Source organism: Engystomops pustulosus, chromosome 10, assembly GCF_040894005.1.
Source record: "Engystomops pustulosus chromosome 10, aEngPut4.maternal, whole genome shotgun sequence".
Classification (NCBI taxonomy): domain Eukaryota; kingdom Metazoa; phylum Chordata; class Amphibia; order Anura; family Leptodactylidae; genus Engystomops; species Engystomops pustulosus.
Window position 1 is genome coordinate 96,832,454 of NC_092420.1, and position 18,591 is coordinate 96,851,044.

Genomic DNA, 18,591 nt, shown 5'->3' on the forward strand with positions numbered 1-18,591 from the left:
ACTGTATATATGGAGGGCAGGACACACACTGTATATATGGAGGGCAGGTATAAGACACACTGTATATATGGAGGGCAGGTATAACACACTCTGTATATACGGAGGGTAGGTATAAGACACTGTATATACGGAGGGCAGGTACACACTGTATATACGGAAGGCAGGTACACACTGTATGCAGGGCAGGTATAAGACACTGTATATACGGAGGGCAGGTACACACTGTATATACGGAGGGCAGGTACACACTGTATATACGGAGGGCAGGTACACACTGTATATACGGAGGGCAGGTAAGACACACTGTATATACGGAGGGTAGGTAAGACACACTGTATATATGGAGGGCAGGTATAACACACACTGTATATACGGAGGGTAGGTATAAGACACTGTATATACGGAAGGCAGGTACACACTGTATGGAGGGCAGGTATAAGACACTGTATATACGGAGGGCAGGTACACACTGTATATACGGAGGGCAGGTACACACTGTATATACGGAGGGCAGGTACACACTGTATATACGGAGGGCAGGTACACACTGTATATACGGAGGGCAGGTACACACAACACTCTCTCTTGGTCGCAGTGCACACGGGGCGGATTACCCTGATATCTGCTATCCTCTCAGCTCCTGATCCTATTATTCCTGGGTCATCTGTGCACTTTCTGCTAAATACTTGGAGTTTTATAGACAATTGCAATTAGGATTAGAGCAGGATTTACCTAACACCATATCCCAGTCAGATGGACCGAAGAGCAAACCAAATCTTTACAGAACAAACACAACAAATCCATCAGCATCCAGCTCACATCTATCTATAGATATATCCATAGCGTGAGGGATGTCCTTATCACATTGTAATGTAGAAGGAGCGGGTTTTATTAATACATATTGTATTATTAAGTATGAGAAAGAAAGAAAGAAAGAAAGAAAGAAAGAAAGAAAAAAAGAAAGAAAGAAAGAAAGAAAGAAAGAAAGAAAGAAAGAAAGAAAGAAAGAAAGAAAGAAAGAAAGTGGAATAGATAGATCTGAGATAGAACATATTTATATATGGGGTAAATAGATAATGGATAGATAGAGATAAATAGATATCTCTAGGTAGATAGAAACATACATAGATAGTGAGAAAATAGAAAAACTGGAAATAAAGGAACATATATAATAGATATTAGAAAAGAATAAAGCGATAATAAGAAAGTGATAATAGATACATAGATGACAGATATATAGATAGATAGATAGATAGATAGATAGATAGGAGATAGATAGATAGATAGATAGATAGATAGGAGATAGATAGATAGATAGATAGATAGGAGATAGATAGATAGATAGATAGATAGATAGATTTGATAGATTTGATAGATAGATAGATAGATAGATAGATAGATAGATAGATAGACAGACAGACAGATAGATAGATAGATAGATAGATAGATAGATAGGAGATAGATAGATAGATAGATAGGAGATAGATAGATAGATAGATAGATAGATAGATAGATAGATAGATAGATAATAAATACATATAAATACATGTTTGTTATATAGGTAGAAGATATATAGATGACAGATTTGTTATACATAGATAGATATGAAATAGATAAAGAGAGAGAGAGATAGATAGATAGATGATAGATAGAAGATAGATAGATGATAGATAGAAGATAGATAGATGATAGATAGAAGATAGATAGGAGATAGATAGATAGATAGATAGAGGATAGATAGATAGATAGATAGATAGATAGATAGATAGATAGATAATATGTAAAGCATCTGTAGGAGATGCTACACGATATTTGTGATGTAAGACATGAAGAGTTGAATCCCTGCTGATCCCTTCTCCATGTGTCGGGTCCCGCAGCCCCCGGCCCTGGTGGTCCTGTAGATATTTCTGCCGCTTGACTGATTGAACAAGAGATTACACGGATTCATCAACAAAAGCCTCCTAATAGACTTGAGAGGTTCACACCAAGCAGCCGGGTAATTAATGATATGAATCAATTAATTTGACTTTTATTGTGTTCACAAAAACAGCAACAAACGAATCCATGAATGTGTCCTCCCACCCCCTGCAAAAATATACACCCCTCCCCTCCCAAAATCCAATCAGGTGACCCTACACCCCAAACGGGTGATGATGGCCGGGATCATCGCCTACAAGCAGCTGACAGACAATTAATAAAGAGGCCAATTAGCGATGAGATCATTATTCAGACACGTCCCGACTACTGAATTGTGGCTCTAAAGCGAATATTTGTCGCGCACAAAAATAACAACACAAACGAATCAGATGGATGGAAAGTAACGAACGATCCGATTGCATGAGATTTCTATTTGGTGTTTTTGTAATTTATCAATTGGAATTTATTAGTTGATAATTTGTGCGCAATTTGTAGACGGGTCGGACAAAATAGCGAATACAGTACAAGCAGCGGCTACAAACACAAGACTTGAAGGCTTCATGTAGAGAGGTGGATACCAGGGGTCACACTGCAGTGGCCTCTCACCGGGCTTGGCCTGGGCTCAGGCAGGAGTAGTGCAGAGCGGCGCCTCCTCCCGGCAGAGCTGTGTGCTGAGAGTTACACCATTATTTACACACATTCACACAGAGATGTTACAGCTTATCACAGACGTGGAGAAAACCATTGATCCGGGTGTCAATGATGGATATTGTAATGAATGCAAATAAGGGAAAACAGGGCAAAACGGGCCCAGGAGAAATGACATGAGATAGAGATAGATAGATAGATAGGAGATAGATAGATAGATAGATAGATAGATCGGAGATAGATAGGAGATAGATAGGAGATAGATAGATAGATAGATAGATAGATAGATAGATAGATAGGAGATAGATAGATAGATAGGAGATAGATAGATAGATAGATAGGAGATAGATATGAGATAGATAGATAGATAGATAGATAGATAGATAGATAGATATGAGATAGATAGATAGATAGATAGATAGATAGATAGATAGAAAATAAGAGAAATAACGAGCGAAAGAAGGAAGGAAGGATAATTATATTTAGAGATAGGTAGATAAATAGATAGATAAATAAATAGATATATAGTTAGGTATGAAATAGATGATAGATAGAAAGATAGAAAAAGAGAGAAAACAGGAAGGAAGGATGAAGGACAAGGCGGAATCTAGATTCGAGATAGATAGAAATAGAATGCAGGAAAGAAGAGCGAAAGAAGAAAGTAAATAAGGAATGGATAGATACAATGTAGAATAGAGATAATTCGATAGGTAGAATATAAATAGAGAGGATATCGATATCAGACACATGGAAGCATAAATGGATATAAAATATATAGAAGATATATAGGTAGATAACAAGATATCACATGTGTAGATACATAGATGAAATACATATGAGATAGATGCATGGATTGATTGATATGGAATGGATACATAGGTTATAGGGTATATACTGGGCGGGTAGATTGCTGCATGAGATTCATGAATGGATAGATGGATAATTCGCAGCAGATCTCTAGTCCTCATGTTGTCTTTCTAGCTGATATTAGACAATGGACTGGGGGAACAATTAACCTGTGAATCTCCGTTTCCGACCTCTCAGAAGTTGTGTGTGAATATGGATGTGGCTGCTCCTGTGTGCCGTGAATAGCGCCTCATTTCCTCGCCTTTCACATGCTAACAGCGCCATGATTGCCTCGTTATCAGCCTTTGTCATGATCTCTTCTTCCCATCTAATACAGTCATCAATAGGTGTTTTCTCAGCTCCTTCCCTGCTGCTGGATGCCCCCTGCACCCCCAACACCTGACACAGGTGACCCCTACTCTGAAATACTCTGTGCTCCTGACCCTCTCCCTGTAGTCTCTTCCCTCTATGGACCCTCATCTGCTATCTTGACCAGGTAGAAGCCAGGGTTCAAACCTTCCCAGGGAAAGGGTGCATGGAGAGTGTGCAGGCTCCTCTGGCAGGGAGAGGGTGCATGTCCTGCCAGTGAACAGACTCCTTTACTAGGGTGCAAGCCTTGCCAGGGTGAGAGTGCAAGCTCCTGTGGCAGGAAGAGGGTGCAAGCTCCTGTGCTAGGGTGAGGGTACTGCTTCTATGCCACGGTGAGTATGCAATTTCTTGTGGCAGGGAAAGGATGCAGGCTCCTGTTCTAGGGTGAGGGTGCATGCTCCTGAAGTAGGGTGCATGCCATGCCAGGGTGAGGGTGCAAGCTGCTATGCTAAGATGAGGGTTTTTGCTCCTGTGCCAGGGTGAGGGTGCATGCGCTGCCAGGGTGAGGGTGCTGCTCCTGTGCCAGGGTGAGGGTGCATGCCCTGCCAGGGTGGGGGTGCTGCTCCTGTGCCAGGGTGAGGGTGCATGCCCTGCTAGGGTGAAGGTGCTGCTCCTGTGCCAGGGTGATGCCAGGGAGTCCTCTTTCTTGCAGATGGTGATGAGAGTTTGTGCCACTGGTGTCTCTTTGTTGACAATTTCACGAAACAACTTGAGTTGTGCCTTGGTTTAGCTGGGGGGGGGGGGCAGCCAGGCAGGGGGTGGGCTGACGTCAGCTGGTCATGTGACCTCCGTGCTGGTATATCTTTAACTGGAAAGTAATCTATCAGGCAGTCTTTGCAAAGGGGCTTTAACAGTGTCTCTCACCTGCACCGCAGCCCTGCGCGCCTGAGCCCAGCCAGGGTCCCAGCCCGTGCCTTAGATCCTCCTCCCTGGACAATCTGCTACCTCCAAGACTGGAGACAGAGGGAGGGGGCACTGGAGACAGCACCAGGAACAGAGTGCACAGGATCTCAGCACTCTCACACCCCTCCGAGGACTTGCTGGAGATTTGCCCCTCATCCCTAGCAGGGCAGCCTGGCCAGGAGCTGTGATGACCCTATCTGGAGGCAGCAGCGCCAGTGACATGTCCGGCCAGACTGTGCTGACCCCTGAAGATGTGGACATTGATGTGGTGGGAGAAGGGGACGACTCCCTGGACAAGGACAGTGACTGCGAGAGCCACCAGGAACACATGGACGATGTGGAGGACCTGGGGGGCAAGGAACTCAGAAGCCCCTCAGACAGTGCCAATGAAGCAGAGGGCAAAGGAGACCTCCAGGAGGGTGGTGCCCCCATCCAGAGCAAGCCCAAAAGCAGCCTGGTGAAGCCGCCTTACTCCTACATCGCCCTAATCACCATGGCTATCCTGCAGAGCCCCCAGAAGAAGCTCACTCTGAGTGGGATCTGTGAGTTCATCAGCAATCGCTTCCCTTACTACAGGGAGAAGTTCCCAGCCTGGCAGAACTCCATCCGACACAACCTGTCCCTCAATGACTGCTTCGTCAAGATCCCCAGAGAGCCTGGCAACCCTGGCAAGGGCAACTACTGGACCCTGGACCCCCAGTCTGAAGACATGTTTGACAATGGAAGCTTCCTGAGAAGGAGGAAAAGGTTTAAGAGGCACCAGCCCGACAACTTGAGGGACCCGACTGCACTCATGATGCAGAGTTTTGGGGCTTACAGCTTGGCTAGTCCCTATGGCAGGCCCTATGGGCTTCACCCCGCAGCCTACCATCACCCAGCTGCACTGCAGTACCCCTATATACCCCCTGTAGGGCCCATGCTGCCCCCAGCTGTCCCCCTGTTGCCTTCCACTGAACTCAGCAGGAAAACCTTCAACTCTCAGCTCAGTCCCAGCCTCCAGCTACAGCTGAACAGCCTGAGCACTGCAGCCTCCATCATCAAGTCTGAACCCAGCAGCAGACCCTCCTTCAGTATAGAGAACATTATTGGGGTGTCAGCAGCCTCCTCTGCAGGGGCACAGACTTTCCTGAGACCTCCAGTGACTGTTATGAGCCACCAGCCCCTGTCTCTCAGCAGAAGTGCCACCATCACCCCAATACTAAGTGTCCCCACAAACCTCCTATCAGGACAATTCCTACCCACAGCAGCCACTGCAGTAGCCAAATGGCCAGCACAATAATGCCCCCCCCCCAAAAAAAAAAGACTGTGAACGACCCCTGAGAAAGGACTTGGCTCTTGTATCTGTACATCCCTGGAATGCATTGTGTACAGGTAACACCCTATATACATCCTTTGTAAATAGATAAAAATGAACAAAAAAATCCTTATATTTGATCGATTTTTTTGTTTTTTTCCTTCCTGGGTTTTTATTTTTGTAAGAAAACCGGTAGATTTCGAGCACTGAGCTTTCATTTTTGTTGAAGGTTCACTTACTTAATGAAAAAAAACGACAAAAAAAGGTATTGTACAAAAAAGAAAGATTTTAATTAATTTACATTTTCAAGAAAATTGTAAAAAAAAAATTGCGAATCTCTAAAAGAAAAAATCGGTCTGTTTCTATAGGAATGAAGATTCTATGTATCTAAATGTTATTCATAATCCGTGTTGTACACAGTTTTGTAAATAAATCTCTTTTTTTTTATAAAATGTGACAATTGTCTGGAAATGCTTTTATTTATTTCTTTTTAAATCATTATTAGTATCTGGAATGTAAATGATGATGAAGGATATGCGGCCGAGAATGTGTAGGGAACGATAGGAAGGAATCATTGGGGATTGTTACATTGTATCATTTATGCAGAATTATAAAAGACATTAAAATTATATTTTATTATTACACGTTTTTATATATTTATTTTACCTTCGTGAATTTGTATGTATGTTTATTCTGGACATATTCCAATATTCCTTATACCTCATTTTTCATATCTATCTTTCTGTCTCATCTATCTCTATCTTTGTCTATCTATCTACTTATCTATCTATCTATATATATATATATATATATATATATATATATATATATATATATATCAATTTAATATCTATCTATCTATCTATCTATCTCCTATCTATCTATCTATCTATCTATCTATCTATCTATCTATCTATCTATCAAATATCTATGTATTTATCTATACATCTATCATCTCATATCTATCTGATATCTATATATCTACTATCTATATGATATATTTATCTATCTATCTAGCATCTAATTATTCCTAATACATATAAATATATAAAATCCTTCATGATTATAGTTGTATTAAAGGCAAAATGAGAGAAATAATTAGTTTCATCATGTCTCTAATTTAAGGATAATATATATTTAGAGATATAATATATTTAGATATTGTTATGTAAGAAATATTAGAAAATAGATAAATAATATATTTATCAAAAATATTACTAGTTTTTTAAAAATATCTTCTTTAGATAAAATATATGCCACTTGTAATATTTCTCACTTCTGGCTGCAGCTTATTAACTACGACTTCATAATAAGACATATCCATAGGTCTGTGTCATATATATATATATATATATATATATATATATATATATATATATATATTCATATATACACACACATATGCTTATATATATATATTAGCCCAGCAGATGTCTCTTCTTGTGTAATTCTTGCACTGTGTGTCGGGTCGGGCTCTGCTATCCCTTCTGATGATGATGATGATGGTATTTAGAGCAGGGCTGAGTGTGACTTTTAGGACTGGGGTAATATTATCCCTGCACTGAGTAAACATTTATGCTCCTGTATAAATATAAGGGAATAAAAGACGATGAGAGAGCAGAGAGTTTATAAATAAGAGGAGTCACCTGAATGTAGGGGGATTAGGTATCACATAGAGCCCAGTGCACATTACACCCTCCATGTGCTGCGGCTGCTGCAGTGATAAAACTTGCTTCACAGTTGTGTCTGGTTAATCGGTTCTGAGTAAACAGCAAATGGTCCTTCATTTGTACAAGAGGGAGGTTAGGACTAAATATAGCAGATCCCCCTGGGAAAAAGGGAAAGGACTTGTCTTCTTGAATTCACTTTTAGGCTCAAGAAGCTGCTGATCCGATGCTTCTAAATGGCATTGGATAACAGGGTCTCATTCCAGTCCTGATCCTTTGTTACTTATAAAATTACTTCTTCATATCTCAGGACATAGCAGCAATACCTCAGGCTGACAGGAGCTGGCTCATCACCCTGCAGGAGGAGGAGGAGAGGCCTGAGCAAGGAGAGATCACACACTGCAACTATTACACTGTATATCATCACTAGCTGACACTCACTACTCTGATACTACATGTATTTTATTAGTAGTAAATTGCTTATTTGTATCAGCATCTTACACTACTATCATCTACTATATTATACTATCTTCTATTATATTACACTACTATCATCTACTATATTATACTACTATCATCTACTATATTATACTATCTTCTATTATATTACACTACTATCATCTACTATATTATACTATCTTGTATTATATTATACTACTATCATCTACTATATTATACTACTATCATCTACTATGTTATACTAACTTCTATTATATTATACTACTATCATCTACTATATTATACTATCTTCTATTATATTACACTACTATCATCTACTATATTATACTACTATCATCTACTATATTATACTATCTTCTATTATATTACACTACTATCATCTACTATATTATACTATCTTCTATTATATTATACTGCTATCATCTACTATATTATTCTACTATCATCTACTATTTTATACTATCTTCTACTATGTCATACTATCTTCTATTATATTACACTACTATCATCTACTATATTATACTATCTTCTATTATATTATACTGCTATCATCTACTATATTATTCTACTATCATCTACTATTTTATACTATCTTCTACTATGTCATACTATCTTCTATTATATTATACTACTATCATCTACTATATTATACTATCTTCTATTATATTATACTACTATCATCTACTATATTACACTATCCTCTACTATATTACACTATAATCTACTATTTTCTATTATATTACACTATCTTCTACTGTTACACTATCTTCTACTACATTACACTATCTTCACTATTGCACTTTTTCTTTTACTCTGGCATTGTATGTATTTTATCATTAGTTATACTGTTATAATTTTATAAAGGCTGATTATACTACTATGTTCTAGTAGGTTATTCCACTATCTTCCATTGTGTCATTCCACTGTCTTCTATTATCACTATTTTTACTATTATTTTTTTCTTTTATCATTGTAAATTTTATTATTAGAATATTTCCATTGAGTATATTACCCGCAGAATTATTATTATTTTCATCATTTTTAATATATTGCCACATTACCTTTACAAATCCAGTATATATATATATATCAGTATATTTCTAAAATGTTATTAGCATTGTTTAATAGTATTATTATTATATATTTTATATTTAAAATTATTACAAGTTTGCTGTCTCTATTACTGTTACCATTTGTAGCATTTTCATTATTAAATTCTTTTTTACATTTCTTATTTTCTTATTATTTTATTACATCATTCTGAATGTGTATTATTATAACACACCTACCACTGATATATTTTAATCTTTCCATCATATTTTTCGTATCTCTATCTATTTCAATAACATTTTCTTATTTCTTTTAAATTTGGTCCCCACTTTGTATAATTGTTTTCCTGGAGATTTACAGTTTAACATAAACAGTGCACAACGTTTACAGATCAAGGTTAGTAATTATTCTTACAAATTGAAAAAAAAAAAGTGTTATTTCATCTTTTAGACAATAGCAAAAATTGTGTGTATTGCATTGACTGGTCCCTTGTTTGCTTTATACGGCTCAGCTTGTCTATCACCAGGTTATGAATATATAGGAATGTTTTATTTTATAAATATTATTATTGAATACAAATTGAATACAAATAAAAACTAATGAGTATAATTAGGAAATGACAGGCACAGCCACCTCCAGGCTAGAGAAATAACATGACTGCAGAGTTTGGACAGCTGTTTGCTCTACTCTTATGGGGTCAAAGGCAGAAAATAAACCACCAGCAGACAGGTAGGTATCATCGTCCTCCTGTCACTATGTGCTGCTGCAGTACCAGTGGTGGCCTCTAGGTGGCAGAGAAGCAATACAACAAACACTGGGATTGTCATCACATCAAGAGGTTTTATTTCTCTGCAAAATATTTAATTTTATTTTATTAAACTTAAATATTAAACAATTATTTTTCCAGGAATATAATATAACCCATTTTCTCTGTTCAATCAAAAAATGTAAATTACCTATTAAACTAACATTTTTAATGTATTGAGGCATTTGTTGGACATAAGACTTTTCAGAATACGAAATGTAATGATTACACAATACAATAACATGAAACTGATATTTCATTTCATTTCATTATTAAACAAGTCAGTGACAATAAATATATAACATATGTATGATGTGTAACATACATATAAGAGTAAAATATTATAAAACATTGCAGCATACTGTATAAAATATATTCTTATAAACATTATTATTTTTCAATTATTATTTTCAAACATTTTTCCAATAATTTATTTCCTTTCTATCAATTGTTATTATTTTATTTAATTATCCTTATTATTATTTTGCATTTATTTATGTTTTTCCTGTCTCAGATTTATTATTATTATTATTATTATTATTATTATTATAAATGTATTTTTGGAGTTTTTTCTTTCTATATTCTATTATTATTTTAATTCTATTTTTATTATTGTATTTATTTATTTTTTTTAATTATTATTATTTTGCATTTAATTATGTTTTTCCTTTCCTTTTTAGTATCATTATTTTAATTCTATTTTTATCATTTTATTTATTTTTAAATTATCATTATTTTGCATTTATTTATGTTTTCCTTTCCTTTTTAGTATCTTTATTTTAATTCTATTTTATAATTTTATTTATTTTTAATTATTATTATTTTGCATTTATTTAGGTTTTTTCTTTTCCTTTTTAGTATCTTTATTTTAATTCTATTTTATAATTTTATTTATTTTTTAATTATTATTATTTTGCATTTATTTATGTTTTTCCTTTCCTTTTTAGCATTATTATTTTAATACATTATTATATCATTATTATTAGTTTGCATTTCTCTGTGGAACTTCTTTCTATGTTCCGTTATAACTATGAATGAGCTGCATGGGTCATTCTATATAAAGGAATGTTTCCTTCTGACCTAGTGGGGTCATCACAGCCATGGGCCAGATCTTAGTTAGGGGACAATAAAACCATCTCACTCCATAAGTACTAAAATATTTACTGCTTAATAGTGTTTACTCTTCTCCCCACATTGATGGTTCTGTTCCCTATCACTTGTCTCATCAACCACAGCAAGGCAGTGTCCATTTGTGTATCACAATGTGTTGCATGTAGTGTTATATCATGGCTGATGAAGAGATCTGGTAATTCCCAAATCAATTGTCATCAAGTTTTTTAGCAAGCCAATAAAATGTATCAAAAACTGTTGACTCTGATTTGTAACTATTCTGCTATTCCTTCCCTCCATTCCTTAAAAAAAGTAAAGAATGGAGTTTTAACGGAGGTTAAATGTATCAGTTAAAAATCTAATTCACATCAACGTAAATTTGAGTTCATCAGTTACGGTCGGTTTAGCCGGATCCATTATCCATGCGTTTTTTTTTCAAACGGAGGAAAAGTATTGCAGCCTCCATCATTTTTTCCGTACAAAAAAAACATGGATAACGGATTCCTGCCTAAACGGAACATAACGGATGACATAAAATTTACATTGCGGTCAATGGGATTTTTGAGTGATACATTAAACATCTGTTAAATCTCCAATTATTAACTTTTTTTTATCAGAGGTTTGAATGGTAGTGAGCACTGAGCCTTAGTAGTATTGTATCAATATAGTATCAATGGTATAGCCTTAGTAGTATTGTATCAATATAGTATCAATGGTATAGCCTTAGTAGTATAGTATCAATAGTATAGCCTTAGTAGTATAGTATCAATATAGTATCAATGGTATAGCCTTAGTAGTATAGTATCAATATAGTATCAATGCTATAGCCTTAGTAGTATTGCATCAATATAGTATCAATAGTATATCCTTAGTAGTATAGTATAAATATAGTATCAATGGTATAGCCTTAGTAGTATAGTATCAATATAGTATCAATAGTATAGCCCTAGTTGTATAGTATCAATATAGTATCAATGGTATAGCCTTAGTAGCATTGTATCAATATAGTATCAATGGTATAGCCCTAGTAGTATAGTATCAATATAGTATCAATAGTATAGCCCTAGTAGTATAGTATCAATATAGTATCAATGGTATAGCCGTAGTAGCATTGTATCAATATAGTATCAATGGTATAGCCTTAGTAGCATTGTATCAATATAGTATCAATGGTATAGCCTTAGTAGCATTGTATTAATATAGTATCAATGGTATAGCCTTAGTAGTATAGTATCAATATAGTATCAATAGTATAGCCCTAGTAGTATAGTATCAATATAGTATCAATGGTATAGCCGTAGTAGTATAGTATCAATATAGTATCAATGGTATAGCCCTAGTAGTATAGTATCAATATAGTATCAATGGTATAGCCTTAGTAGTATAGTATCAATATAGTATCAATGGTATAGCCTTAGTAGTATAGTATCAATATAGTATCAATGGTATAGCCTTAGTAGTATAGTATCAATATAGTATCAATGGTATAGCCTTAGTAGTATAGTATCAATATAGTATCAATGGTATAGCCCTAGTAGTATAGTATCAATATAGTATCAATAGTATAGCCCTAGTTGTATAGTATCAATATAGTATCAATGGTATAGCCTTAGTAGCATTGTATCAATATAGTATCAATGGTATAGCCCTAGTAGTATAGTATCAATATAGTATCAATAGTATAGCCTTAGTAGTATAGTATCAATATAGTATCAATAGTATAGCCCTAGTAGTATAGTATCAATATAGTATCAATGGTATAGCCTTAGTAGTATAGTATCAATAGTATAGCCCTAGTAGTATAGTATCAATATAGTATCAATGGTATAGCCTTAGTAGCATTGTATCAATATAGTATCAATGGTATAGCCGTAGTAGTATAGTATCAATATAGTATCAATGGTATAGCCTTAGTAGTATAGTATCAATCAAGTATCAATATTAAAGCCTTAGTAGCATTGTATCAATATAGTATCAATGGTATAGCCGTAGTAGTATAGTATCAATATAGTATCAATGGTATAGCCTTAGTAGTATAGTATCAATCAAGTATCAATATTAAAGCCTTAGTAGCATTGTATCAATATAGTATCAATGGTATAGCCTTAGTAGCATTGTATCAATATAGTATCAATGGTATAGCCTTAGTAGTATAGTATCAATATAGTATCAATGGTATAGCCTTAGTAGTATAGTATCAATATAGTATCAATGGTATAGCCTTAGTAGCATTGTATCAATATAGTATCAATGGTATAGCCGTAGTAGTATAGTATCAATATAGTATCAATGGTATAGCCTTAGTAGCATTGTATCAATATAGTATCAATGGTATAGCCCTAGTAGTATAGTATCAATGGTATAGCCTTAGTAGTATAGTATCAATCTAGTATCAATATTAAAGCCTTAGTAGCATTGTATCAATATAGTATCAATGGTATAGCCGTAGTAGTATAGTATCAATATAGTATCAATGGTATAGCCTTAGTAGTATAGTATCAATATAGTATCAATGGTATAGCCTTAGTAGTATAGTATCAATATAGTATCAATGGTATAGCCTTAGTAGTATAGTATCAATATAGTATCAATGGTATAGCCCTAGTAGTATAGTATCAATATAGTATCAATAGTATAGCCCTAGTTGTATAGTATCAATATAGTATCAATGGTATAGCCTTAGTAGCATTGTATCAATATAGTATCAATGGTATAGCCCTAGTAGTATAGTATCAATATAGTATCAATAGTATAGCCTTAGTAGTATAGTATCAATATAGTATCAATAGTATAGCCCTAGTAGTATAGTATCAATATAGTATCAATGGTATAGCCTTAGTAGTATAGTATCAATAGTATAGCCCTAGTAGTATAGTATCAATATAGTATCAATGGTATAGCCTTAGTAGCATTGTATCAATATAGTATCAATGGTATAGCCGTAGTAGTATAGTATCAATATAGTATCAATGGTATAGCCTTAGTAGTATAGTATCAATCAAGTATCAATATTAAAGCCTTAGTAGCATTGTATCAATATAGTATCAATGGTATAGCCGTAGTAGTATAGTATCAATATAGTATCAATGGTATAGCCTTAGTAGTATAGTATCAATCAAGTATCAATATTAAAGCCTTAGTAGCATTGTATCAATATAGTATCAATGGTATAGCCTTAGTAGCATTGTATCAATATAGTATCAATGGTATAGCCTTAGTAGTATAGTATCAATATAGTATCAATGGTATAGCCTTAGTAGCATTGTATCAATATAGTATCAATGGTATAGCCGTAGTAGTATAGTATCAATATAGTATCAATGGTATAGCCTTAGTAGTATAGTATCAATGGTATAGCCTTAGTAGTATAGTATCAATCTAGTATCAATATTAAAGCCTTAGTAGCATTGTATCAATATAGTATCAATGGTATAGCCTTAGTAGCATTGTATCAATATAGTATCAATGGTATAGCATTAGTAGTATAGTATCAATATAGTATCAATGGTATAGCCTTAGTAGTATAGTATCAATATAGTATCAATGGTATAGCCTTAGTAGTATAGTATCAATATAGTATCAATGGTATAGCCTTAGTAGTATAGTATCAATATAGTATCAATGGTATAGCCCTAGTAGTATAGTATCAATATAGTATCAATAGTATAGCCCTAGTTGTATAGTATCAATATAGTATCAATGGTATAGCCTTAGTAGCATTGTATCAATATAGTATCAATGGTATAGCCCTAGTAGTATAGTATCAATATAGTATCAATAGTATAGCCTTAGTAGTATAGTATCAATATAGTATCAATAGTATAGCCCTAGTAGTATAGTATCAATATAGTATCAATGGTATAGCCTTAGTAGTATAGTATCAATAGTATAGCCCTAGTAGTATAGTATCAATATAGTATCAATGGTATAGCCTTAGTAGCATTGTATCAATATAGTATCAATGGTATAGCCGTAGTAGTATAGTATCAATATAGTATCAATGGTATAGCCTTAGTAGTATAGTATCAATCAAGTATCAATATTAAAGCCTTAGTAGCATTGTATCAATATAGTATCAATGGTATAGCCGTAGTAGTATAGTATCAATATAGTATCAATGGTATAGCCTTAGTAGTATAGTATCAATCAAGTATCAATATTAAAGCCTTAGTAGCATTGTATCAATATAGTATCAATGGTATAGCCTTAGTAGCATTGTATCAATATAGTATCAATGGTATAGCCTTAGTAGTATAGTATCAATATAGTATCAATGGTATAGCCTTAGTAGCATTGTATCAATATAGTATCAATGGTATAGCCGTAGTAGTATAGTATCAATATAGTATCAATGGTATAGCCTTAGTAGTATAGTATCAATGGTATAGCCTTAGTAGTATAGTATCAATCTAGTATCAATATTAAAGCCTTAGTAGCATTGTATCAATATAGTATCAATGGTATAGCCTTAGTAGCATTGTATCAATATAGTATCAATGGTATAGCATTAGTAGTATAGTATCAATATAGTATCAATGGTATAGCCTTAGTAGTATAGTATCAATATAGTATCAATGGTATAGCCTTAGTAGTATAGTATCAATATAGTATCAATGGTATAGCCTTAGTAGTATAGTATCAATATAGTATCAATGGTATAGCCTTAGTAGTATAGTATCAATGGTATAGCCTTAGTAGTATAGTATCAATATAGTATCAATGGTATAGCCTTAGTAGTATAGTATCAATATGTAGCAGTTTCTCCCTTTGTTCTAGTATTATGATTAGGTTGTATTTCTCTCTTTGTTCTCTGCTTATGTGTGATGTGATTGCTCTCCCCCTCACTAGCTGTCACTTAGGGCAGAGCTCCCTGTAATGGTTTTGGATGGAGGTGTCAGAGCAGAGCCCAGGCTTTGTAATGTCATGTACAAGTGCTCGGCTCCCTCCTCATCCATGTAACTCAGTCTTATTTTGTGCTTTTCTCTCAGCTTCAATAAACTATTTGCCACACATGGGAGAAGCTGACACTGTTAGTGACAGATGTCTATTAGTATAAAGCATAGCAGCCTGTCCTGAGGGTGTATTAAAAGTAACCGGATACTAAACATTGGGGAATGACCATCCCCTGCTCCTAACAGTTGCTGGAAGCACATCCAGGGCCAACATTTCACTGCTGATTTACAACAATGGAAAAATCTCCCCTTCTCTGCCCAGGACACTGGATCCGTCCAGCAACACCCTGATAACAGAGAGCAGTAGCCGTGCACTGGAGCTAAAACTACAACTAAATACTAGATAGGGAGAGATAAATTCACAGGATACACAGATGCATATACATAAGATGTTATAGAATACATATAAATATTTGTATACAATGAGTCAAAAAAGGAATCTAAACATTACAAGTCATAACTATAAAATAACAATAATATATTTTATTGCATACACACATATATCTATAGTTACATGTGTGTCTTATTATATACATTCATATGTGTGTGTATATATGTGTGATTATATGCGTGTGGATATGTGGAAATGTGTGTGGTATATATATATATATATATGTATGTGTATGTGTGTGTGTCTGTAAGTGTGTGTAGTGTGTGAATGTATATATGTGTGATTATATGCGTGTGTATATGTGTGTGGTATATATATATATATATATATATATATATATATATATATGTGTGTGTGTATAGATGTACATTTATATATAAGTGTGTGTAGTGTGTATATGAATGTATATATGTGTGCTTATATGCATGCGAATATGTGTATATGTGTGTGATATATCTATATATGTGTATGTCTATAAGGGTGTATTTAGATGTACATTTATGTATAAATGTGTGTAAATGAGTGTATATATGTGTGTATATGCATGTGAATATCTACATATATATGTGTGTATAGATGTACATTTATATATAACTGTATATTTGTGTATATATATATGTGTGTGTGTATGTAGATGTGCATTTATATATAACTGTATATTTGTGTATATATATATATATATATATATATATATATATATGTATTTGTAGATGTGCATTTATATGTAACTGGATATTTGTGTATATATATATATATTTATGTGTATGTAGATGTGCATTTATATGTAACTGTATATTTATGTATATATTTGTGATGTGTATATCTCTAAATGAATACATGCATGTGTGTGTATATATGTCTGTGCATATGTGTAGTCATATGTCTGTTCATATATATGTGTATGTATATATTTGTGTGCATATGTATGTGTATATATATTTATATCCAGTATGATTATTATCTCCATTGTATAAATAATCTATAGGATGTGAATGTTGGCCCCTGTACAGATAGATGTTGTATTCTAGGATCCTGTGGACTATTCCCCTTATTACTGCTAGTACTGATCATGAAGTGGGTGATCCCCTGTGTACACATGTATAGCTGCTGACTATAGGGGACGTGCTCCATACACTGAAGCTTTGTCTCCACTGGGTGTATAATACATAACACTCTCCCTATAAGTGAGTCAGGCAGCTGCCGGCAGAGCCACCTTATTATATGCTGCTATAATGTCACATCCCTGCGCGCGGCTGCACAGATAATAGAACAGGAGCTCAGGAGTCTCATCCTCTTGTAGGGACCTACAAACCCTGAGACCAGAGGCAGACGCCAGATATGAGCGCTGGATTCTGATATTGAAGGCGCAGTTCTCACCATCGTTCATTCCCTCTGTTAAAAAAGTGAAGAATTGGAGATTTAACGGAGGTTTAACGTATCACTTAACAATCCCATTGACATTAATGTAAATGTTATGTCATCCCTTATGTTCCGTTTAGGCAGGAATCCGTTATTCATGCGTTTTTTGTTCGGAAAAAAATTACGGAGGCTGCAGGACTTTTCCTCCGTTTAAAAAAAAAAACGCATGGATAACGGATCCGGCCGAACTGATCGTAACGGATGACATGAAATTTACATTTATGTCAATGGGATTTTTTAACCTTAAACCTCCATTCTTCACTTTTTTAACGGAGGAAAGGAATGAAGGGAAGGAACGGAGGCAAGGAACGGAGGGAGGGACTGGAGGGAAGGAACGGAGGGAAGGAACAGAGGGAAGGAACAGAGGGAAGGATCGGAGGAAAGCAATGGAGGAAAGGAACGGAGGAAAGTAATGAAGAGAAGGAATGGAGGGAAGGAACGGAGGGAAGGACTGGAGGGAAGGACTTGAGGGAAGGATCGGAGGGAAGGACTTGAGGGAAGGACTTGAGGGAAGGAACGGAGGGAAGGAATGAAAGGAAGGAATGAACTGAAGGAACGGAGGGAAGGAACGGAGGAAAGGACTTGAGGGAAGGAACGGAGGGAAGGAATGAAGGGAAGGAACGGAGGGAAGGAACGGAGGGAAGGAACGGAGGGAAGGATCGGAGGGAAGGATCGGAGGGAAGGAACGGAAGGAAGGAACGGAGGGAAGGATCGGAGGAAAGCAATGGAGGGAAGGAACGGAGGGAAGGATTGGAGGGAAG

The 18,591-nt window shown here is 35.2% G+C and overlaps 1 protein-coding gene and 1 long non-coding RNA gene across 3 annotated transcripts in view; one reads left to right on the forward strand and one right to left on the reverse strand.

Annotated features, from left to right (window-relative positions):
* Positions 1-18,591, reverse strand: part of LOC140104423 (uncharacterized) — a 56,716-nt gene that overhangs the window by 14,186 nt on the left and 23,939 nt on the right. The window contains exon 3 of one of the 2 annotated variants that reach the window (XR_011850315.1): positions 7,472-7,999. The exons of the other annotated variant lie outside the window; for it this stretch is intronic. This is a non-coding gene — a long non-coding RNA (uncharacterized lncRNA). Of the gene's footprint in view, positions 1-7,471; positions 8,000-18,591 lie in introns of those variants that run through there. 2 annotated transcript variants of the gene reach the window in all.
* On the forward strand, positions 4,623-6,422 carry FOXD3 (forkhead box D3). The gene has a single exon (XM_072127958.1). It carries the CDS (start codon positions 4,871-4,873, stop codon positions 5,960-5,962), a length of 1,092 nt encoding a protein of 363 aa, XP_071984059.1. The 5' UTR covers positions 4,623-4,870; the 3' UTR covers positions 5,963-6,422.

What these genes read in the sequence shown, in the direction of transcription:
- FOXD3 (XM_072127958.1), top strand. Translation starts at nt 4,871, where the DNA reads ATGACCCTATCTGGAGGCAGCAGCGCCAGTGACATGTCCGGCCAGACT.